The following is a 23,917-nucleotide window of genomic DNA, read 5'->3' on the forward strand; positions in this document are numbered from 1 at the left end:
CATCTTTTTGTGTGCTCAGTATTTGAATGATAAAATTTCGCAAATGCATTCATGAACTGATATAATATTTCTCACTTTTACTAATTAAAATGATAGCTCACAGACAGTTTGCACAGGCACTGATTCAAGTCAGTTTGCAAACTGGTTCAGTTTGAAAAAAAAAAAAAGTATCAGCTGTAGCCCCTGCTTCTGTAACAATTGTCTTTTGTAATCAACATTTTCAACAGTGAACAAACGCCCACCATTTATTCATTCAGTAGCATCATAGTCATCATCGTCTTCACGCTTCCTCTTTTTGTCGTTGATTTCAGAGGGTGTTTCACTCTTGATGTTGATGATTGGCAGTGGCACCGATGGCTGAGTTGCAGGTTCTGTGGTAGCTGTGGTGATGACTGGTGCAGTGGTGACAGCTTCAGTAGTTGCAGGCACTGTTGCAGCTGTGGTGGGAGCCGGCGGTGCAGGCTGCGGTGCAGCTGTTACTTGCACAATTGGTGTGGGTGCTGCTGATGACACTGTTGTACTCACATTGAGGGGTGGCCCTGCAGTAATTAAAGGATAATCTACAATTACAAACTTCTGAGGTCACTGCACACACAATTAACGTAGAAATGCAAATGTTGACACCACCTTAACTGGGGGTGTCTAACTCAAGTCGAGTCCTCAGTCAAATACATGATACATAACTATGAGCAGGTTGCACTCGCAGTAAGATATCAGGTGAGTCTAAAATTGCATAAATGCTACGCAAGACAAGGACGCACTGCAGTATGTAGACGAACACCACAGAGGAGCTGGCAGAACTTGAGCAGACGATGGCTGCCAATTAGAGGAAGTGCAAAACAGAATTTTTGTCAAGACTTTGAGTGCAATTAAATTTTGCAATATTCAAATATGTGAAATATTATGAAAAGCGCTAGCATCGCAGATGCTTTTCTAGCATTTCATAAAGTAATGTCGATTGTAATGTTTTACAAATCCAGCCAATAGATGTATCAAGGCGCCATTGCACCTTCATGCGCAGTTCAGAAGGGGGTTCGACAAGCCGCAGGAAAGCAAGTGCAATCTTTATAGCAACATTATCCATTCTCTACTATGCGTAAGTGAGCAGTATTTCGCTCGGGTGCTCACGGCAGCACTGTCTTGTGTCTGGTATGATTTATTTACCATGTTCAAAAAGTGTTGCAGGGCCCAATTAAAAACCATCTGCAAAACTTCGGCTAAATTGGGTATAAATTAGCATTATGCACTATAGAAGCAATCTTGACAAAGGTGCAAGGATGGTGCACCTGATGGTTAGTAAATGTGGCACAAATCCCAACACGCCACCTCCAAGCTTATCAGCACGCTGCTGGTGCCACTTAATCTCGTAAGGTCATGCAGAGGAGCTGCACTAATTCTCAATGTATTAGGTTCTGCGCCAGTCCTATCGAGCAGCAATGGTGACATTCCCTCAGTTTCGGTATAAAGAATGTATATTTTGCAAGCAAATTTTTTGCTACACATCCTCTGGTATTTGGAATGTAAAATTTTGCATAAAGGCTGCTCCATATCTGTGCTATCTGAAACTACGCTGTTTATGCGGCTGAACATTTCATTGTAGTTGGCCTATAAAGGGATGCTCAAGCCAGTTTAGATTATGTATCCTTTCAAAAACTATATTAACTTTACAGAAGAAGCTTGATTATTACTGGAGAAAATGAAGGCTGAACTTCTTGTAAGTTTTACACAAACACCTCAGTGCCGCTGTGTCAGTGGGACGTCATGAACATTGAAGTGCTTGCTCATACTTGGGCCATTTAGATGCAGGAAAGCTTCTTAAAGCTTGCTAATGTATGTCTTTGCCTTTCTTAAATTGCAACGTTGTCCTTCTTTACCAGATAAACAATAAGCTAGACCGAAGTAGGTACTGTTGAAAATGCATCATGTCCCAACAAGCTGGTGGGGGACTTCAAGGTAATGTTGCCATCTTTGTTTAGTTTTTATATCTTTTCTTTCTTTTTACAATTTACAATGCTCCTCTCAGGGTAAAAAGCTGGTGTACTACTGCAGAAGTGCAATTTACTAATACAGCTTAACTTGATATCTCTATTTAGATACCTTTATTGCTTCAAATGACGAATCTCATAAAGAAGGGGTCACTCACGTTGAGAGAGTTTGATGATGGGAGTTGGATGCGTTTTGTTGGTTGTGGCGGGACGAGACACAATTGTCACTGTTGGTGCAGATGCTGATTTGCTGACGACAGCAAGTGTAGCACCTGTCTTGCTGTTAAGGCTCAATGCAGGTGTGACTTTTGACAAACCTGTAAGAGAGCAACTTCATAAGGTGCTTTTCACGGGCACATAGTTCAGCACCACCAAAATAAAGAGAGAGAGAGAGAGGTGTTAATTTTAATAAGAGACTGGAGAACACCAATCCAAGAGATTGCATAGGCATGAATTAGCACAAGGAATGAATTAGGCATTATAGTTTTTAATCACCTTTTAGTTTGCCACCTTTAATGCCTCATGGTGTGAAGACAGACCGCCAGCAGAGGACATCACAGCAGCAGCAGAGGCAAGAAGCATTAGTTATTATGTCAAAGCACACAACAAGGACTTGATTCGTGCTTATTAACACATCTCACTTACATCTTACATTTATGTGTAAGCAGGCACAACGTGTGATGCATTTCATGTATAGCCATATGTCTGTGTTTACAAAAAACAGTTATCTCAGTCACATGTTTGTTGCTTCAACACTTCAGCTTGCTTTGTCAAATTTAATCGCAGTTCTGAAGGCAGCACTTCTGGAACTGAAATATCTTTTGCAAAAAAAAAAAAAAGTGCACAAATCATTGACAATCAGTAGTCATCTTTAGTGCCAATGACATACTTTGTTTCTGCAAACAAGTTAACCTTATCTCTCATGCTTCTTTCTTCATTTATTTCTCATTACATTATGCTCAGTTGAGTGGTCAACGCCCACTAAAGTCTCAATAACATGGCTCAGGTTTTTATGAAATAAGTCTGGGATAGCTGTTAATATCCATACATTAAAGGGTCATTGACACAAAAGAACTGTATCCCACTTTCTTGTTTTACTATTAGATAGCTGCTCATTCTTTAACTACATTACGGTGCCAGAATTTGTTGAGTGCAGAAACATTATGCCCTCTGCAAATATGAACAATTCAAAACGTGCGCCAAATGCAGCATGGCCTTTTGGTGTAGATTAGGTTGACAAGGGATCCTCTATCCACACAAGAATCCGAGGTAGCTGTCACACATCATACACCACTGACGCATTAATCAGACAGCCTGGTGCAGTCGTCGCAAACAACACAAAGACAGTGTCGTCAAAACGGCACACTTGTTGCATCAGACATTCCTTCCTCTTTCACTTTGCATTTAAAATGGGATAATAAGTTTGGTCCTCTGCTGTCACTTTTCTCAACATTCTCACCTTCTCTCCTCTATTATCCCTATGTATAAGCCTTTTGACAATACGGTTACAATGCAGCTTCGACTGCTGCCACGACCTGTGGCCTTCTTTGGAAACAGTGTGGCAGCTCTCAATAGAGTTAATGTATCATTTGCACATATTGTGCAATTTGGCCTGGTATAACTGCGGCCTCTTGTGATTGAAGTGGAAGCATTCAGGCTATGCTCAACATGGATAATTTTTTCTGTTAATTATTTTACATGATCAACTTACAATACATTTTTTGTGAAGCACGAGAATACTTCAACAAAGAGTGGCTCAATTGCAGCATTTATGTATACAAATGTTGCCATCAGATTGATAAACATAGTTAGAGTGTTAAAACAACAGAGGTGAATGTTCAAGTTGCTCTGTGTACATGGCACATTACTTTGTTTTAAATTATGGGGTTTTACGTGCCAAAACCACAATCTGATTATGAGGCACGCCGTAGTGGGGGACTCCGGAAATTTGGACCACCTGGGGTTCTTTAACGTGCACCTAAATCTAAGTACACGGGTGTTTTCGCATTTCGCCCCCATCGAAATGCGGCCACCGTGGCCGGGATACGATCCCGTGACCTTGTGCTCAGCAGCCCAACACCATAACCACTGAGCAACCACGGTGGGTAGCACATTACTTTGTGATTTTGGCAAACATTCTATTGCAATGCAAAGCATGTCACTTGTAAGTTCACATTCAGGTAAAAAGCTATCGAACTACTATTGTTCACAGGCATTAAATGAGAAAGTGCTGCTCGGCTTGCGAATTTAAAACCGCAGAGAAGCTTTTCCTACCAACATCAACAAAGGCGCAAAGTTTTCATTTACATTTCGCAACACAAAATGGTAGCCGCTGGAATCCACATAAGAAATTAGACACCATGAAGTTGGAAATGGTCCATAAAAAAGCTATCCGGTTCATCTACCGTTGATATGATAGCAACTTTTCTCGGTCTTCTAAACTTTCAGAATTAAATCTAACTACTCTCAGCATCCGTTGCAACACAGAATCCCTAAGCTCTTGCACTCATTAACTCATTGAACACTTCTTCCCTTAGTACATACATAAAAATTTGTGGAACCTTCCTCATCTAGGAGGTATCAACATCTTAATATTGTACCATATCGGTAACGAACTGATGCGTTGAAATATATTTTTTTCCCTTTAGCCATTGAATATTGGAACACACTGCCTCGTGCCATTCGTTCCCTTCTGTTAGACGATTTCTTGCTTAAACTTGAATGTTATTGATTTATCTTTTGTTTTGTTTGTTTTTTGCTCTCGTGCTGCTTATCTATGCACTTTGTGTACCGCTATACAACTGTACAATTCCCCACTTCTGCCATAGCCCTAACAGGGCTGCAGTATGTAAAAATAAATTGCTATTGATATCCTGCATTTCATTGAATAAGAAAGAGAAGATTGGTGAAGCTTAATGTGCACATTTAGTAGCATGAAAAAGTAAGCAAGAAGTACAGAAAGCCGCCATTTTATTGGCTGTCTTTTCAATGTGTCCACTTTACTTTTTTTTCACCGGAGGTTGATGTCAGCAAGGAGGCCCACTCACCTGCTGCACTGTTTGCTTGCATAGTTAGCCCTAGCTGTGGTGGAAGACCAACCTGGATCCTTGGCTATTGGAAGGGCAGAAAAAGAAAAAAAAAAATTGTTTTAGTGAGCAAGCTATAATACCAAAACATTACTTGAATCTGGTATTGCTATCAGCAGATGCTGCTGCATCACTCCAGCAGCTGCTCTGTAACGTGATATGAATGGCGAGTTTCCAAAATTGGATTAATACTGTTTAGGTTATGTAATTTATTTCAGGTACAGGTTCTGAGATTTTAACATCACACACCTTTTGCCACTTGGTAAGTCCATCCAAGCTAAATCTATTAATGACAATAGTCATTAACAGATACATTTGACATTTAATTGTTGGTTTGTTACAGGGAGTTATTATATTTTAAGTATTAATTTAAATGCACCTGAGCAAGTGCAGGACTGTCACAATGACATTACATAACCTCTCATTGCTTGATTTTTTAATTATTCTTTTTTGCTGCAGAAAAACACCTGCGTTGCACCAAAAGTACTTGTTGGCGACGTCTCAACATTCAAAATTAGTTTCGCACCATTTGCTACGCCAGGGAGAAGTTCGTGGCCTTGTTGTGCAAAACAGAAACAGCCATCAAGTGCAAAAGAATGCCTTTATATCCGCAAGCTGTGCATATATCTGTGCATGAAGCATGAACAGAGCACAACGCTGAGCCGCAGTCTAATCATAACATTGCAATCACAACCATTCAAGTGCGTAACTGTGTGAATTAGATTTTCCCACGAATTACAGAAGGTGAAACTTCTCCGTGATGGCAACGTTATCGTCGTTTAAAATGTTAAGAAGTTAGTAATATTAACTATGTTAGTAATGATAACTAGTACACCATTTTGCCAGCAACTTTTTCTAGTCTTGTATCGAGCAATCGACGGGGGCAACAAATAGCAATAAGTGAGATACTCATGCAGCTTGATCATTGCAGTTTCAGACAAGTGCATCACAGCAATTGCCAGAAACATCACTAACATATGCAGGCTTTTACACAGACTGTATACAGCTGTACAGATACGCTGTTGATCTTCTGCTCTACCTTCGTGCATTTCGGAAGAAGGCACTGCAGGCATATGGAATGAAGCCCGATGGAGTTCAATGCTGCATACTTAGATTTAGGTGCACGTTAAAGATCCCCAGGTTATCTAAATTAATCCGGAGTCTCCCACTACGGTGTGCCTCATAATCAGATGGTGGTTTTGGCACGTAAGATACCATATATTATTATTATTCAAGGTAAGCGCACAGTACCTGCACAGCCAGAATCGCAGCTAGACGTTTGTTCACACATACGGCTACTTAGGCACACCATAGAAACCCACCCTCAAATGCTGGCATAGTTGTGATTGTTCCTTCACCAGTTAGAACAAGCATGCGAACCACACCACCGGTAATGTCTTCCGACATGCAAGTGCATTTTGGAGATTGACCGACACATTTAGGTGAAGCTCACACCTAAAGCACCAAGCTCACTATTGCATGTCCGCACAGAACATCAAGCAAATCATTTAACACCAGTTCTCTTGCACATGCGGAACCACGTGCACTAAAACAAAAGACTTTTGCATAGCAACACCAGGGCAAAATGCACTGTCATCTGCTGCGATTGATCTGATTTGTTACAAGAACAATGAGGTGCGGTTAGATTACCAGCGGAGGGGTAGTAGCATGGTGCACTTTGCAAGGCAGCCACAAATCTGACAAATAACACCGAGGCACCGCAGCACCGTGTCGCAGCTGAGTTTCAGTGCATACACCGTATATTACAGTGCTTCAATGTCATGGCACTTACAAATAAAGGCATGTTAAATAGAAGCGTTATGAGAACAAAAAGTATTTCTTGCTTGGTGTACACTTAATTAACTGCTTTTTGCTTCTGATGCTTTACAGTGATAAAGCCAGTGTACAGTTATTCAGAGGCGTGTTTCCATATAATCAATAAATGAATCAATCAATCATTTCTTTACTATGCCCAGGAACAACCATAAGATCTGAGTGCGCATACACTAAAAAAAGTAAGAAAACTGCAGGGCAATAAAGTAAACAAACAATCAATAAAAAGAACAATTTTGAAAGGAGTGTACATAAAACAAGGCGCAAGGTGAATACAAAAGAAAAAGGAGGAGAAGGGCAGTTGAACAATGTGTGAAACGATGTCACAACAACGCAAAGCTCGAAAAAGAAAAATGACAGCGACTTATGAAAAACATCAAGATCATGAACATAAGCATTTTAAAGACTCGGTAATCTGTGGATGGTTGAGTGTTGGTGATGATAGGCAGGAACATGGAAAGGTCTATGTTCTCTGGTGACTTTGTGCAGAAAACAAAACATGATACAACTGAGGAGTTCGGGGCAGGTGAGGATACTGTGAAAGAGTTTGAAAAGAAACAGAAGGTCAGGACGATTACATCGGCAGCGAAGTAAAGACAATGACAATAATCCAACAGTAATAGAACAAGGTCCAGTGTCTGTGTTAGCAAAGCGGTGATATATGCTTAAAACTTTTTCTAGACCCGATCTATAATGTTAATGTTGGATCTAAACATGTCATTCCAGATGACTGACACATATTCGAGTTGAGGAAGACAGATTGTTGTGTACAACTTGCGGAATGGTGTAGGAGAATTGAATTCCCTCGATAGTCTGCAAACAGAACCAAGAGAGCGCATAACCTGCATTGCAATGAATTTAGTGTGAGCAGAAAAGTGTAAGGTTGTATCAAAAGGTACATCGAGATCATTGATCTCACAGACCTTACACAATCGTACAGAATCTACAGAATAAGAAAAAGAAATGCTTGCTGTTTTGCGGGTGAAAGTCATGACTTTGGTCTTAGCAGCATTCAAGGCGAGGTTAATATCTTTGCACCTTTCAGAAAAAGAAAAAAGGTCAGACTGCAGGATGCTACAGTCATCAACAGTATAAATTTCCTTTAAAATCTTGATATCATTATCATATAGAAGGAATGAAGAATTCCGAATAATAGAAAGAAGGTCCTTAATAAAAAATTTAAAAAGGAGTGGTTTCAATACTGATCCTTGAGGGACGCCACTAGTTGCCATGTAAAAAGAAGTTTGGCCACTGACGTTAACGTAACATGATCTATCAAGAAGAAACTGCACATTGACGAATCAACACCAAAGTACGTAAGCTTGATCAGAAGCATTGAGTGGCTGACTACATCAAAAGCTTTGCTGAAGTCACAGTAAATGGTGTCAACTTGCCCGCTTCGAAGTAAGCGCGCTAAGATCTGTGTCATGAAACTTTGTGATAGCAGAGCAGGCCGGTGAGAAATTCACGCTGATTCGGAATCAATGAGTTCTTCACAGTAAAAGACAATATATTGTGAAGAGCAAGCTCAAAAACCTTGGACGTGGCACAGAGAAGAGAAATCGGACGATAATTTGACACATCAGTTTTACAGTCAGACCTAAATACAGGAAAAGCATGTGCAGTAAGCCAGCATGTGAGGGGAAGTGGAAGTATTCAGACTTATTAAATATAGGTGTCAATACTGGGGCAAATATACAGCTGTAAGCTTTTAGAATTGCGGCGGGGATGCCATCAGGGCTGCAGAATACAGAAGGCTTCAAGCACTTAAGGCATTGACTGATGAGCTTTTCAAGGATGAGAAATTGGCAACAATAATGATAATACAATAATAATAATAATAATAATAATAATAATAATAATAATAATAATAATAATAATAATAATAATAATAAATGTCCCCAGTTGACAAATGAAAGCTGCCACTGTATGCAGTATCAGTGCTTCAATTTATCTATTTTTTTACCATATTTCCAGTTCATAAAAAACAATGCTCAAGAGTCATGATACCATTGCGCAGGTCAAACTGAATGCCGTGAACAAAGCTTGCAGCCAATTTGAGGTCCAGCGCTTTATACAAGCTCTTTTATGTTCATGCAGCTTCGGAGAGACCTAAGAAATGAGTTTTGGATAACGATTGATGAATTTAGTCACTTCGTGCATTCGCACTACAAGTTAACCACCGATATTTGCACACGCCGGGGAGGAAAGAGAGAGAAAAAAAGAAAAAGCTTTTGAAGGCAACTCAATTTCAGCTCACCTTTTTCGCAGACTTCAATCTATAGTTGCAAGCAGTGAGGCTGTACCTATCGGGCGGAAGACGGGGTCCAGCATTCGCTTTTATAAGTGGTAGCGGCGTACTGTTCTTCTGACGCGCGATTTCCATCAGCAGCTGCAAAAGGAACAGAAAGAGTAACGCTTAAATAGTATCTACGTCGCGCTAGACCACGTAGCAACATACGTCTCTTGGTGGCGGCGACGTGAACGTTTTTTCTGCTTGCATCTGAATAGCCAAACGCACGTCATCGACGTCAACAGCTCTCTTCTTCGCGTGGTTCGAAAACAATCTGGCGTCCTCGAGGATATTCGTAACATAACCTGAGTGAGATTAGGACAAAACAAGGATAAGCCACACGTTCTGACACACCTAACATCCCAACGTCAAGCAGACTGCCAAACGAACTACTCACGGTAAGTGAACTCCAGCATCTGATTTATGACTCGCGGTTCATAATCGACTATCCCCATGTCCTTCAGTATTGCACTCATGACTTGGGCATCCTTCGGAGTGCTTTTTGGAGCCGCCATTGTATGGCAGTTAAATGGAGAACAAACGAGAGCCTAGAATGAAGCACCATGCGAGCTAAAACATTGGTTCAACAAGCCAAGTGTGAACAGAGCACAAACTGGCACCGACCACTGGCGGCCATGCTAACAAGCCGACAAACGACCGGAAGCACACACCGGAAAATAAGAGACGAGAAATGATGACGCTGCTGCTGCTGCTGCCGCACAGCGGGAGCGGGTCGAGTGGGTGCGGGTCGAGTTCGGAGCGCGGAAAGCAGGCGGACAGCCTGCTATCTCTACGGCCGCTCGATGAAAACGCATGTTTCCATGAGACTACGACAGGAGTGACTACTAGAGTCGGTTGCGCTCAAGATAGTCGAATCGGTCGCTACACGAGTACGCGGCGAGTACCTCAGCTTCTTGCCTGCTTGCCCCGCGACAAAATCAGCCACCTCGTAAGCGAAAAAATACCGAATAAACTTTTGTTTTGTTACCGCTGTCTGCGCCGTGTCTCGCGCACCGGTGTGCTGTCTAGTACAATATCATGCGAGCACTCTCACTAACATCAACATATACGCCTTGTTATGCTGTTTAGTTAATTCTGTGCAACAGATCAGCAACATACAGTTTTGTTGTTTTGCTCGCTTCGCAGGCAGAGCGTCATGCACAAAGCATGGGTATAGTGTTCTAGAAGGTTTCCATCTATAACACTGTAGCATGGGTATGCTCGCGCTCCTCCGCGCATTACTTGTTTTCGAAACACCCGCGCCAATAAATATACGTCAGATCACGTGAATTTCGGTTGGGACACACTTGCGCTGTGTGCGTATGTGTTTGCTTCCTGTTTTTCTTCTCCTCAAGCCCCCTCTCATTCATAACAAAACGGAATGCTTAAATTAAAAATAAAACAAAACACGAACGTTCATTTACAGCACTGGTGAGAAGAAAAATGCAACCTATGAAGGCGCAGTTTCTGTTCGGTCTGTAAAGACCGTAACAAATGATAACGGCACCCCTCCAGCCCCAGTGCTGCGGCAGCCGACAAAAGTTCAAGGGCCCTTGTCAGTTGGAGATTAGCGTGGCATTGGATTACTTTGCGGTCGCTTACAGTGAAACAAAGCGCGTTGAGAGGTTGAAGGGTCGAACCAGTGGGGCGGCGCAGCATTTCTTCACTGCGGCCATAGTATCTCTACGTGATGGCGGAATCAACAGGTGACACAGCGAGCCGCCGTACTGGCGCATTCTGGAAGAGGAAATATTATGTGATAATAACTGGAGCAAGCGTTGGAATAGGAAGAGCTATAGCTCAAGCGTTCAGCCAAGAAGTCGCTGAGAAGTCCGTGTTTGTCATCACCGGTCGCAACGCCGAGAATCTCAATGAAACCAAGCGCCTTGTCGGCCAAGTTGCTCCTGGCGTTGAAGTCATTGCAGAAGTTATGGATCATTCCAAGGCCAGTTTTGATGATTACCGAAAGCTGATAACGGACACATGGGCCAAAATATCTGAGGCAGACGGCGTTGTTCTGGTTCACAATGTAGGCACGATCGGTGATGTGCACAAGTATGCAAGCGCCTTCACTGACGAGAAGGAAATTGACGACTACTTCCACCTCAACTTAACCTCTGTTATGACACTGACTTCGGCCTTTCTTGAACAGTTTCCAAACAGTTCCACCCTTTCTCGGACCATTATCAACATTTCGTCTCTTGCCGCTGTCAAGCCAATGGCTGGGGCAAGCATTTATTGCACTGGTAAGAAAATGTGTTTGTACCAATTGTATAGAAAATTAAGTAAGAGTGAGCATAAGACTAAGTAATTCTGAACGTGTTATTCTTTTAGTTAAGGCCATCTCATTATAGCAGTCTTAATGAAGCAGTCAGTTAAATTTAGTCACACCGTGAATCAAAATCACGTTTGTGGGCAATATCGATAGTTTATCCTGCTTTTCTCCATACATTTAATTTACGCCGTTCAGCTATGAAAATTAAAATAGCCTTTCTCTATGTGCTCAAATTCACCCTCTTCTTGCCAGTCCAAGGTCTTACAATCGTGCCAGAGCAAACAGAAAAACTACATAAATTCTGTGTATTCATTATTAAACTGTATAGCATTCTCTTTAATGTAACTTAATTAGATTGTACTGGTTAAACACTCAACGAAGGAGCTTATCCAAAATCACTTTGCTGCTGCAACGTTCCTTCCCATCTTATTATCATATGGGAGCTGATGCTGCTACATATGTAGCTATAATGTTTATAAGTGCATCCCATATGTTCACCCAAAAAAATTGGCAGCCAATGATGGGTCATTCCATGCAGCTTTGCCCAAATCTTTCTATCATGATTTATGGTACACTTTTATTCACTTTAGGCTGCATGGTGTAGAAAACTGTCAAGTCCGTTCCCCATAACTTATCCTATTTTCAGACTGCTCTTACCTCTGTTGTAACATTTTTCAATGGTGTAATTTCCTGTGTACAAAAACGGTTCTTTCTTTAGGTGTTACATTAGTGATGAGTTTAGGATTATTGACTGCTACAGGCAGCAACATAGCAGTTGCTATTCTCAAAGTTCGAAGAGTGAAGCAATTCAGTATGTGAATGAAGAATGAATAATTGTAAAGAAACTGTGCTGTCACAGGAGTAAAGTGTCCGACATTGGCATCTTTTTTCCACCGAAGCAATACTTTTAATCTATTTCACCTTATTTGCTACACACATAAATTATTGTAGCTTGTAGCTAATTACATAATGAGGCCAGCCATTTTAAAGCATAATACAGTCAAACTTGGATATATCAAATCTGAAGGAAATCACAAAAAAAGTTCGATATATCAATAATTCAATATATAAAATACCAATTTTATACAAAAATTTTCAAGAGGATTTTACTGCTGTTCGTTATACACAATAATTCGTTATATGTGTGTTCAGGAGGTTAACGCCTAAAGTGGTCTTGCAACCAATATTAGTGATCATGACTGTTCGAAGACACTGAATATATAATTTTGCTTTGATAATGCACCTAGCCCTAGTCCTTGCCCAAGTGCATTTAAGCAAGCAGGTGCAAAACTTCTGTGTGTCTTTTATAACATTTTTTCTTGTATAAATTCTTCCAGGGAAAGCTGCTAGACAAATGTACATGAAAATTATCGCAGCAGAAAATCCAACGGTGACAGTTCTCAACTACTCACCTGGCCCTGTAGACACAGCCATGCAGCAAGCATTGCACCATGGAGTAAATGAGATTGCTGCTGTGGCAAAAGGTAACATTAAAAAATGCATCCACATACAAACACATATGCTTGCACACATGTGCACTGAAAGATATCAGCAAGCGTCAGTTTTCCATGTTATGAAGGCAGCTTCATTTTGTTTGAAATTTATGCCTATTGCAAAATCTGCGCTAATTCTTGTATAGTACGAAAGAGTTGAGCTTATTTTGTTTCTGGTGCTTTGTCTACAGGTGTTTCATTTGTTTGACTTTGACAGGATTAGCCAACTTATTCCTTTCAACACAGAGCACACGTAGGAGCTAACATTGTTGTCTCTGCCCTAATAATAGTTTGTTGTAATTGTCCTCCTTTCTAGACATCAAATGCTACTTGAATTGAATTCTGTACTGATTTAGTGTGTGTCTTATATGCCCTCTCAATGCATATTAAGTGCTATGCATGGCATGTTAGTAGTCTGCTCTGCACTTGTGTTTCAGCCTTATATGCCGACATATTTGCCGCCAATACTGTTTATTTCTGTGTTATGCCACAAGTACAGCCTAGTTTCTCGACACCATTTGACAGTTATATTATTGATATTGCCTTCTTGGTTGCATAGCAAAATTGTATGTTAGATGAAGGATGCTGCTAATGGTTTTCAGCACAATTCCCTAAATTTTCTTTTTGTGAATGAGAAGTAGAGCAGATGCCTAAAGCTGTTAACATTTCCAGATAATATCCTTTATACATGAAGTAGCTGACAGAACACATGGCTGAATGCTAGAGGTTCTCACAGCTAGCACCCTGAGTAACAGTATGCTTGTATGAATGAAGAGTGCACTTAATGTTTAACAATATACTATTTTTTGTTTTCGCTGCCTGTATGTGTGGCATGTCAATTCACACATAAAATAGTTCTGATGCTTGCATCCTATACATCTTTCAGTGGCGATTCCTGTATCTTAACATTTATTGGCCTTCAACATTCCTTGTAGAACATGCTGTAGCTTGAATATGAGCATTTGTGGGAATGTATATAGCATTTCATGGGGCTCCTCAGTCTTAATTATTGCATTAGCCCAGCAGCCTGTAGCTTGATCTGGTAGATTAGCAAGGAGGGCCTGGGCAGTGACAAAAGTGGCATAGAATGCAAGAACAGAACATTTATTTACATTGTTATGGAAAGGGCAGCCTGCTCCAGTTTCCAAAATCTGCTTGGAAGAAGGCTACGGTTCTCCTTCAGTGATTTGGACTGCTTTTATGCCCTCCCGGCAACACTCTCACTCATGAGAGGGAGGGAACTGTTAGCCAAAGCATGTGCCACTGGTGCTCATTTGTCATCTCTGGGCTTTCTGGGGAGCTGCTGCGTTGGCGCCTTTCTGAGTCAAACATCACTTGCTCTCCCACACATAATGTGTAGTAGAGAGAAAGGCAGAATGTTTCACACAGACGCACAAATGCACACACAGACCCCTATGCACATGAACATGCTTGTTCGTGTTCACTACTGAAAACGCAGTGCTTTAAGTGTTCTGAAGCTTTCAAAATCTATTCTCCGAGCAATAGTTTGAAGCACTTGGTGTCGTTTTTGGCTGTATGGAACGAATGTTCATTCCGAGGGCTGTTACAATAATGACTTCGGAGTGCCCGGTAAGTGCGCTCCAACTCACTTTTGTACTTTGTTTGGCAGCCACTCCCAAGTCACAAACAACAACTTAGTGATATATTTTTTTTTAAAGAATACATAGGACTGGTTCAACACCACTAAGTCTGGTATCAGATAGTACTGACCTATCAGGGCAATATTACGAGGATAACAAAGATGCTTGAGAAGAACCTAAAGTTGGTGCAGTAAGCAATGGAATGATAAATGATAGGCAGAATGTTCAAATGAAGATGCAATATTCTAGTTGAAATTAAGAATAAAGGGGCTGGAAAGATTTTGCAATGCATAATTGGTGGTCTGTAAGAGTAGTATAATGGCTGCCAAGGGAAAGGAAACATAGTTGAGAGCAATAGATGATTAGACAGAGAGTGATGAGAAAATTACAGCCATAGGATGGGTTTGGTCAATATAAAAGTGGGGTAATTGGAGCTATCAGGACACGTGTAAGATTCATTTGTCTTGATGTGGACTTGTTAAAAGATGGTGATGAAGTAATGAATGGCATGAGTTGGATTTTTTTGAGTGCCTTTGATCTTTCAGGTGCGGTGGAATCTGGTATGCTTCTGACTCCGGATGCCACAGCTCTTCGTCTGGTTCAAATTCTTGGGGCTCAAGAATTTCAGTCTGGGGATCATGTTGACTACTTCGATCGAACGTAGTGCGTTGTGAACGTCGTGCTTGTTCTATGGCCATTCTTGGCATTTATTCCAAGGTTACAGTTTATAACTTTTTTTTCAAACTGAACTAGAAGTGTATTAAGGATATTGATGGTTGATGTAAGACAAAGCATTAGAAGCGTATGCAAAGATGTGGGCCCAATCAAAAAGCAAAACCAGCTTTTGTCCTTTTCAGGAAACATGAAGTAGCATTATCTTGCTTAATTTGCCATCCCTTATTATTATTCTTAACATTACAATGCAGTGATGATAAGCAGTGTGTCACAAGCAGTGTGTCACAAGCAGGTGTAACTTTGTTGTTGTTGCTTTTGTTTAAAGTCTTCAAGGGCATGCACTTTGTGCATGAACCAAGGTCACACTGTTCTATTTTTATGTGGAGAGAATACTTAAGGGTACTGATTTTTCTGCTGTAGTCTTGCTTGATTTAATCTTGCTACTTAGTACAATATGTATTTAGCAACTTTAGGCCACCTTTCGTAATGCTACTTAGCGGCTTTCAAATTGCTGTGGCTACATTTTCCCAGCTTATTCATGGTTGTACTGGCAGCGCAGTATGCTTCGCATTTACTTCCAGTGTGCTTGTTGATCGTGCCAATAAAAACTGCCAATACATAATTGAATTACTGTGCCAATAAATTGTGCCAATACATTCTTGTGTTGCTGTGCCAATAAATTGTACCAATTTACAGTTCGGTGTGGAACAGCCATTTGACCTTCTAGCACAGATCTAGGCGCAGACAAAAAAGGTCATTTGGTGCACTGACAATCGCTCTTGGTGCAATGTTGAACGTACATCTATAAACCATATGGCCTTAATTTTAACAGAAATAGACAATATAGCGGAGCCGGCTTCATGTGCACTCGAGATAAAAACTACCAAACTAGTCTAATTTTTAAAAGAGTGGCTTTCCCTCTCCATATTTCGCAGCTTCTGTCATTTTGACTTGCAACAGGAGTTTGTGCATTTGGCACACTTCAAGCAAGCAAGAAAAAAAAATTGTGCAGATCCAGCACACATTTTTGAATCTACGTGAAGTGGTTTATAATATGCTGTAAATTTCTTATAAATATATAGATATATTAATATCGTGGCCATGTAAGACGCCCTAGGACTCTCTTCGACTAAACCGAAATCACAGCAAAGCGGTCCAGAGGTCCCTAAACTCTTACCATGCCAAATATCTGCAACATAACTGTGCCTTGGATCATGTGCAAGCTGTTTAAATTACAACCGCAAAATCTGCTCTTCCGATCGTGCAGGATTGCAAGGAAGGTTCCCACTAATAAGCAAATTATGCGCCAGCGGCAGAACACGTGCGTGGTATAGTATTTCGAAAGTGGCACCGTCAAGAACTAGGTATCTTAAGCAATGTGCGACTGGACATTCCCAAGGCTCCTTTTGATCCAACCGCATCCTTGAGCGAGCTCCGTACCACACTGCACTGGCTAGTGTGAGGAAAAATGTCACAGTTTCGCCCTAAGGGCGAAGCAATGAATGCGATAGCAACACAGCAATGTCATACGAAGTAAGGTGAGCGGCTTTGGTAGCAATATGAATTGTAGTAAACATGAGCTGATTAAGTAAGCAGGTGTGCTGCGGCGTAAGTAGACCGACATGAAGATAGACTCGATGACCACGAGAAGGCGCGTGTGAAACGGTAGTGTTGATGAGAAAGGCTTCCCGTGGGCTGCGTGTGCGAAGGGACACACCTGGAGCGCTGCACTGCCGATCCGGGCAGCATTGCATGTGTAGCGTGCGTTGGAAAATGTGGCCCGACTATTACTAACTGAATGAACAAGCGTGGTGTGAGCGCGCACAAACAAACATGAATAGATCACACTGAATGACTGCATACAACGACTGTCAAAACGCTGGCAGCAAGCAGATACGCCGCAGCGGGCGAAGGTACGCGCGGTCTATCGCTTCAACGGAAACTGAGCGGCGAATGCACAGCGCATAAAGGTCTGAGCCGTGTGGAGATAAGAGACGGTGCGCGCGAGCGACGAGTGACGAGCGCGGTTGTTGGCAGAGTAGAAGTGCGCCCCCCCCCTCCCCCCCCTCGCTCCCTCCGGCGCTGGCTTCCCGCTTGTTGGCATAGAAGAAGCGCCCCCCCCCCCCCCCCCCCCCCGCTTTCTCCGGCGCTGGCTTCCCGCTACCTTGCTTGCGCGTGGGAGATTGAGTGCGTTCGCTCTCCGTGATAGCGCGCGTCCCCGCACGCTTCCGCTCGGGCATACGGCGCGCGGCGAAGATTTTATCTATACGGAACCTCACGACGACGGCGACGGCAGAAATCCGGTTGAAGTGTCCATATAATTGCTATCGCAATAATACAGAACTGCAGGACAAGTGCCACAAAAAAAAGACCGCACAGCGGCAGTACAGTGAAACATCAGCAGGACAGGAATTGAGGACCGACAGCATCGGCTGTATCCAACGTTCCTAAATTAGCTTTGGCTATGTCTGCGGCAATGGCCGCTCCGTTGACCTCCAGGATGATGGTGATAGCGCGCTTTAGGATTTAATGCGATTTAATCCTTGGCATTGTCAAGACTAGTTTTCTTTCCATCTGGTCCATTGAAATGTTAGTCCAGCAAGGTGAAACTTCTCGCTAATGAGCTGGTTCAGCCAATACATCACTCCCCATGCACATACTGACGCTGATTTTCGCGATGAATAAGCAGGTAGGCGACGATTAGCTTGCCCGAGGAAAAGAAAAAAAAAAAAAGGTAAGCCTATAGCCCATACAAATGTTGGCCCAGCAAGGCGAAACAATGCTCTGATGAGCTGGTTCGACCCATACATCGCTCCCCATGAACATGCTGATGTCGCTTTGCGCGATAAATAAACAGATAAGCGCCGATTGGCATGCCCCCCCCCCCCCCCCCCCCAAGAAAGGAAAAAAAAAAAAAAAAACAGGGAAGACTATAGCCCCATAATATTTTGGCCCAGCCAGGCCCAATAGCTTTTCTTGAAAGCGCTTGTTCGGCACATATATATCAACCCCATCTTACGTGCTGACGCCGATTTTCGCGATGAATAAACAGATAGGGGCCAATTGGCTTGTCCGAAAAAGCAGAAACTGTCAGCCCTTCCACTGGGTTGGAGATGGAACACCAGTGAAGCTGTCAACAGTCACCAACGCCGCACGCATTTTGAGCGAACGCGGGCAAAACGCCGACGGCGTCGACAACAGTTCTGCGTGTTGCCGGTGCTGCTGTATGTCCAAGTTTATACAGCTGATAAAGCTGCTATCATTACTCCGCATAGCTCTCTTCAAATTTGCTATCGCAATTGATGCTTCGCCTTTCAGGTGAAACTGCTACAACTTTTTTACATAAATACGCACTTGGTGCGTATTTCCCTTCCCTCTCCTTACCCCCCCCCCCCCCCCCCCCCCCACGGCTTTTCGCGCGTCGGAAGAAGGCGCGTTTGCTCTACATATATGGTGATTGTAAAGGAGGAAAGAGACGCCTACTTCTGCAGCCCTTAAGGGAGCACGGCGCAGAACGCGCGTTTGTTCCGGTCCCGCCTGCAGTTTTTACTTTGGGACCCCTTCCTGTATACTAGTTTATGTACTAATTTACTTATCAATAAAAATGAATTGAATTGAATTGTTCTCCGCCGTGGGTACCCTCCCCGTGAAAGCGCGCGTCCCTCGCGTCCTTTCACTCGCACATACAGCGTTCTGCGCGCGGCGACGATTTCATCTCCATTGACGTCATACGGAACCTCACGGCGACGGCGACGCTGACGGCAGAAATCTACTTTGGAGTGTCCATATAATTGCTATCGCAATAATAACACATGCATGCACTTATTTTCATTTGGTCTGTCATTTTCCTGTCCTGAAAGGTACACATCTCCGTTAGCCGGACATATATGGTTGCCCTATCTTTCCATTCGTAATGTCTATATATACATTACAAAAAAAAAAGTATCAAGCAAACGTAAAAAAATAGCGCTAAATTGAAGTGACAAATTGCTTCCTTGTATGTATGCCAAATATACCGGTGTTCAAAATTAAGCTTTACGGGATTTTTAAAAATCGCCTGTGGAACGTAGCATAATCCTTATCGTTGAGCTGGGTTATTCGGAGAGGCAGACATTAGTAGCACGAGAAATCGAAACACATATTCAACTAATTAACAAAAATTGACTAATGAACTTCTCAGTTATTTTACGACACATATGGCAATTTACGAATTGTAGCCGGTAAGTTTGCAAGACGCATCCACTTGAAATGAATTTCCAGGATGTAACCAGTTTCGAGATATTATTTCCCAAAGTGTCAGACGATCGAAATACATGAACATTCCAGTTACTGTTGTGCTTCAATGTATATAAAACAGCATTTTGGTAAAAAAAAAGTACGTGGAACAACAGTGCATTAATTTTACGGCGAGTGCCCCGCACTTCTCAATCGCCTCAATAAGCTGCGGCTTTCTCTGACTTTTCCCGACCTCAATTCCCAGCTCTTCACAAAGTAATAACAACTCTGGCTTTTTCCGTTTGCCCAAATCCATGGTCAATCCCGAACGAGGACTTTCTTACTCTACTGTGACGTGAGGAAGCTTTCAACAGGAGCCTGCACGTACAGAAACTAATTCACCGTTTTAGAAAAAACACAAGCTAAAACCTGGCGAAATCTGCCGCCGAACCAACAGGAGCCGGACTGCCGTGAATAGGATTATTCAAGCTTTCCGCGACGATGACAGATTCACAGATATGGAGCGCAGTAAGCGTCCAAGGGCCACGACTGAGGAAGAGGACCGCCTGATTACGGCCGCCATCGTGGCTGATCCTTTTCAAAGTGCAGAGGATATCCGAGAAGCGCTCTCGCTCACGGTATCGTCTGAGACTGTAAGAAGAAGGCTGAGTGAGCTTGGCCTGCAGTCTTTCGTAGCAGCACAGAAGCCCTGCCTCTCAGACAGCCAGCTACAAGAACGACTCATGTTCGCTACAGCAATGAAAGATTGGACAACAGAGAAATGGGGCGATGTCATCTTTAGCGACGAGTCAACTTTTTCCATGCGCTGGGACCAACAGAAGCGGGTTTGGCGTCCACTAAACTGCAGGTGTGTTTACAGTGTATTGGCAGTTAATTCACGAAGCTAATTCTGCATCACAACATGTTTCACGTAAAATGAGCTTTTGGACATTACGAGATTTTTCTGTAGTGGTATTATGTTGAAAACATTAACGATTGTTTCATAGTACTACTTACTCTGAAGCTAATTAAAAGCTGCCAGTGGGTCTTTCAGTACTATCTAATGATGTTTGCACGTTTTCTATTGCAACTCTATAACATCATTATATAGTTCATACGCAAGAGGAATCGCAACATTTTTAGACGCGCCGCTGGAACCCAATTGTATGCTATTTCTTGCAGATATCTGCCTAATTACACACAGAGTGTTCTATCCAGTGGACGGTGTTCCGTGAGCGTGTGGGGAGCAATCAGCAAAGATGGCCTTGGTCCCCTTGTGCGTCTGGAAGGGCCCTTCACTGCGTCACGGTACTGCGACGTCATCACTAGACACCTCGTTCCGTATGCGCTGGACGGTTCCTTCAGCGACGGCTGCTATTTTTTTCAACACGACCGCAGCCCGATCCATAAAGCACGTATCGTCCAGTCATTGCTAGAAGAACATGCTGTTTGCCAGCTTGAGTGGCCTCCATGTGGCGCCGACTTGAATCCCATAGAAAATGTCTGGGGCATGTTGAAGAAACGGCTGTCCACACGAGCCAACCGCGGCCGCACGGCCGATACGCTGTGGCAAGAGATCGCACAAGAATGGGAAAGCCTGCGCGGTCGACCGGAGATTACTGAATCTTTGTACGAGTCGATGCCCACACGCATCAATAAGGTGCTAGAAAACGGCGGACATTTCACTCCCTACTAGATCATTGAGAGACCTATGTTTCATGACACTTCTGTAAATGTCTTGTGAATAAATTCATCCCCTTCAGACACGAATTATGATGCACTGTCTGCAAATGCGTCAAATGCGCATGGCATCATTTCAAGACGCTCACTATTACATTCCAAGAAAGAAGACGAAGCAATGTGCTGTTTTGTGCGAGTTTCAGTAAAAAAATTAATTAGCGTATAACTCATTATCTAATTATTCTGAAATCCGTCAGCTTCAATGCTTGCATAAAAAGAATCAACTATTAGGCCCGAAACGCATGCACACTTGCTTTTCCGGTTGTATTCATGTCGACCGGAGAAAAATATACTCTTCACGTTGGTCTTGGAACGCGGCACGTCCAACGATTGTCTAACATGGTAGTGTCTCCAGCAAAGTGATCATCTGCAGCAGTTTCGAGATATTATTTCCCAAAGTGGCGGGAACCATCGAAATAACCATGAAACATTCCAGTTACTGTTGTGCTTCAATGTATTATAAACAGCATTTTGGTAAAAAAAAGTACGTGGACAACAACGTGCATTTAATTTTACTGCGGAGTTGATGGCGATATTATCCAAAACTGGGTGTCATTCTGGAAATTCTGGTGGTGGCGCCCACTCTTGTGCTGCGCTGGTACCAGTTTGGCATTTCGGAACCGATTTAACGATTTTCCGCTAATTAATGGCGCTTAATGCTTGATTATTCCTGTCTTTTAAGTTATTCTGAATCGTGTTAGTTTATTTCGAACCGGTTTTGATCAATTCTGCACTTGTTTTGACCCTGTTTTGAGGACATGTTTGTAAGTAAAAGCAAGAAATTGGTGAACAAATTATTTTGTAAATTGTGTAGCACTTAACAAACAACGGATCAAAATTTTTTAAATTTTTTAAAAAGTTAGACCCTTATTCCAAGGCGCCTGAAAACGTCCATATGAGCCTCCGGGTTATTGTCGGGCGAAGAATAATTAAATTCAGTCTGCCTTAATTCCATGTGAGAGGTGGTATAGACAGGGCCCGGAAACTCCCTATACCTCCCATGGGACGCTCGGTCCCATGCCGATATACGGCGGCAGCACCGCTTCAACCACTGGCGGCTGCCGGATATCCTACTGGAAATAATTCACAAACAAAACAATGCCTCCGTGACGTCACTGATGGGGTCAGAAGGGAGAGGGCGCGCAGCCGGGTGGAGGAGGGTTGCCGTGAAAGCCCTCCTTTCCCACTTGGCACGCAAGCGGACTGTGTTCGTGCTCTCTTCCAGGTCCACTGGCCGTGCGGCGACATTGGCGAAATCGCGGAGCAGAACCCGCTGAAGTGTGCCGTGTATTAGGAAGCGTTTTCTTCCTACCAGGTTTACCTCGCAAGCTGCTATTCAATTTCTAAACCACTGGAGCATTGCTCGTACACACCAGTGCCAAGCAATTATAATGAAGAATATTTATATAGCGAACCGGTGTTAACTACCAATATTCACGATTAATATATTACATTTCGTCATTTCGTGAAAGTAGTCGCTTTAAAAATCCTAACTTGCGGTTACGTTTAGGGCTACACGTCAACTAATCCACAGTTAGAGTGGGGGGTAGCATATAGAAAATAACTTCTTGGCGCCATCAATCGTTAATTTTGTTCGTGTGTTGTAAAGTGTATCAACTAAAGCTAGCCGATTTCTTGGCCAGCCAAAACTCAACACAAGTAAAAGTTGAACACTTTTGTTTTTATTCACACATTCGGTACTGGAAAAAGACTGATCTCAACGCAGTGCGAAATTGACAATCTACAGAAGCAATTTTCATTCACAACGGAAATTTGTATACATCATGAGTGAAAATAGATTCCAGAAGATCCAAACCAATGCGAAAATTATTAACCCACGGCTGCGTCTTTCTTTCTTTCATTGTTTTTTTAACCTTGGCTGTGCATGTCGACGAAGAGTGAACAAAATGTCTAGCCCAAAAACACGCACTCATGCCCTTAATTACAAGTATTGCACCGGCAACAGATAGGCTGCCGTCATGACGAATGAGTCGAGCGACACTGCTCTTATGTCAGCCCACTCAGGCTTGCACAGAACTGGTTTACTCATGCAAAATGAATACCTGCTCGGAAAATAGAGTGAAATACTTGCGCTTACCCGTGGTCATTAGGAAACCTTAAAAACTTCGCAGAAATGGAATTCCCGATGTTCGAACACCACAGAGCCGCTCAACACATGTGATGCCCCGATTTAGCCATCTTCGTCGAATGCTTGGCAGTGGCGTAGCCAGAAATTTTGTTCGAGGGGGGCGGGGGTCTCATTTTGCAGCGCGGCCTCCTCCTTATCGAATTGTTCGAGGAATGAAATACATGAATATTAACTGCATTGTCATTGCCAATGCCACTGTATATTAGATGCTCCAAACGAATTATTAAATGCTGCGCACTGTCAAGTAAAGTATGTATTTTTTCATTAAAAATATATTCGTATGTCCCAAAAATTGTGGCAGAAATAACTGATATCAATGCTTCCGCGTTTTTTTGTCTATTTAATAAGTAAAGAACATATCACACGAAATTTAGAACTATATCAGTTCGAAACGATCAAAGAGTGCATGCATGCTGATATGAAAAACGTAAAGGCCATGAAAAGAACAAGTTGAGGACAATTATTTTGATGATCGAATCTTTGTCATTCAAGGACCTTGTTTACATTTTTGTACACGTGCAACGGCCAGGGAAAAAAAAACCCTCAATAACGCTGTCCTTCGTTGCAATAGA

The 23,917-nt window shown here is 42.5% G+C and overlaps 2 protein-coding genes across 4 annotated transcripts; one reads left to right on the forward strand and one right to left on the reverse strand.

Annotated features, from left to right (window-relative positions):
* Nucleotides 1-227: 227 nt before the first annotated feature.
* LOC119442298 (transcription initiation factor TFIID subunit 9B) lies at nt 228-9,860 on the reverse strand. 3 transcript variants are annotated; one of them, XM_049662042.1, is made up of 7 exons: nt 9,595-9,860; nt 9,366-9,502; nt 9,165-9,296; nt 5,033-5,096; nt 2,481-2,495; nt 2,144-2,302; nt 228-539 (listed from the first exon to the last, which is right to left on the reverse strand). In XM_049662042.1, the coding sequence occupies exons 1-7, from the start codon at nt 9,710-9,712 to the stop codon at nt 250-252; spliced, it is 915 nt and encodes a 304-aa protein (XP_049517999.1). In that variant the 5' UTR covers nt 9,713-9,860; the 3' UTR covers nt 228-249. The 3 variants fall into 3 exon arrangements, with proteins under 3 accessions (XP_049517999.1, XP_049517998.1, XP_037563045.1); XM_049662041.1 differs by having other exon boundaries at nt 2,481-2,504; XM_037707117.2 differs by lacking the exon at nt 2,481-2,495 and having other exon boundaries at nt 9,595-9,859.
* A 633-nt stretch (nt 9,861-10,493) lies between these two features.
* Nucleotides 10,494-15,898, forward strand: LOC119442299 (sepiapterin reductase). Its single transcript, XM_037707118.2, has 3 exons — nt 10,494-11,443; nt 12,810-12,956; nt 15,112-15,898. Exons 1-3 carry the CDS (start codon nt 10,888-10,890, stop codon nt 15,228-15,230), a joined length of 822 nt encoding a protein of 273 aa, XP_037563046.1. The 5' UTR covers nt 10,494-10,887; the 3' UTR covers nt 15,231-15,898.
* The last annotated feature ends 8,019 nt before the right edge of the window (nt 15,899-23,917 follow it).

This window comes from Dermacentor silvarum, chromosome 2, assembly GCF_013339745.2.
Source record: "Dermacentor silvarum isolate Dsil-2018 chromosome 2, BIME_Dsil_1.4, whole genome shotgun sequence".
Lineage (NCBI taxonomy): Eukaryota > Metazoa > Arthropoda > Arachnida > Ixodida > Ixodidae > Dermacentor > Dermacentor silvarum.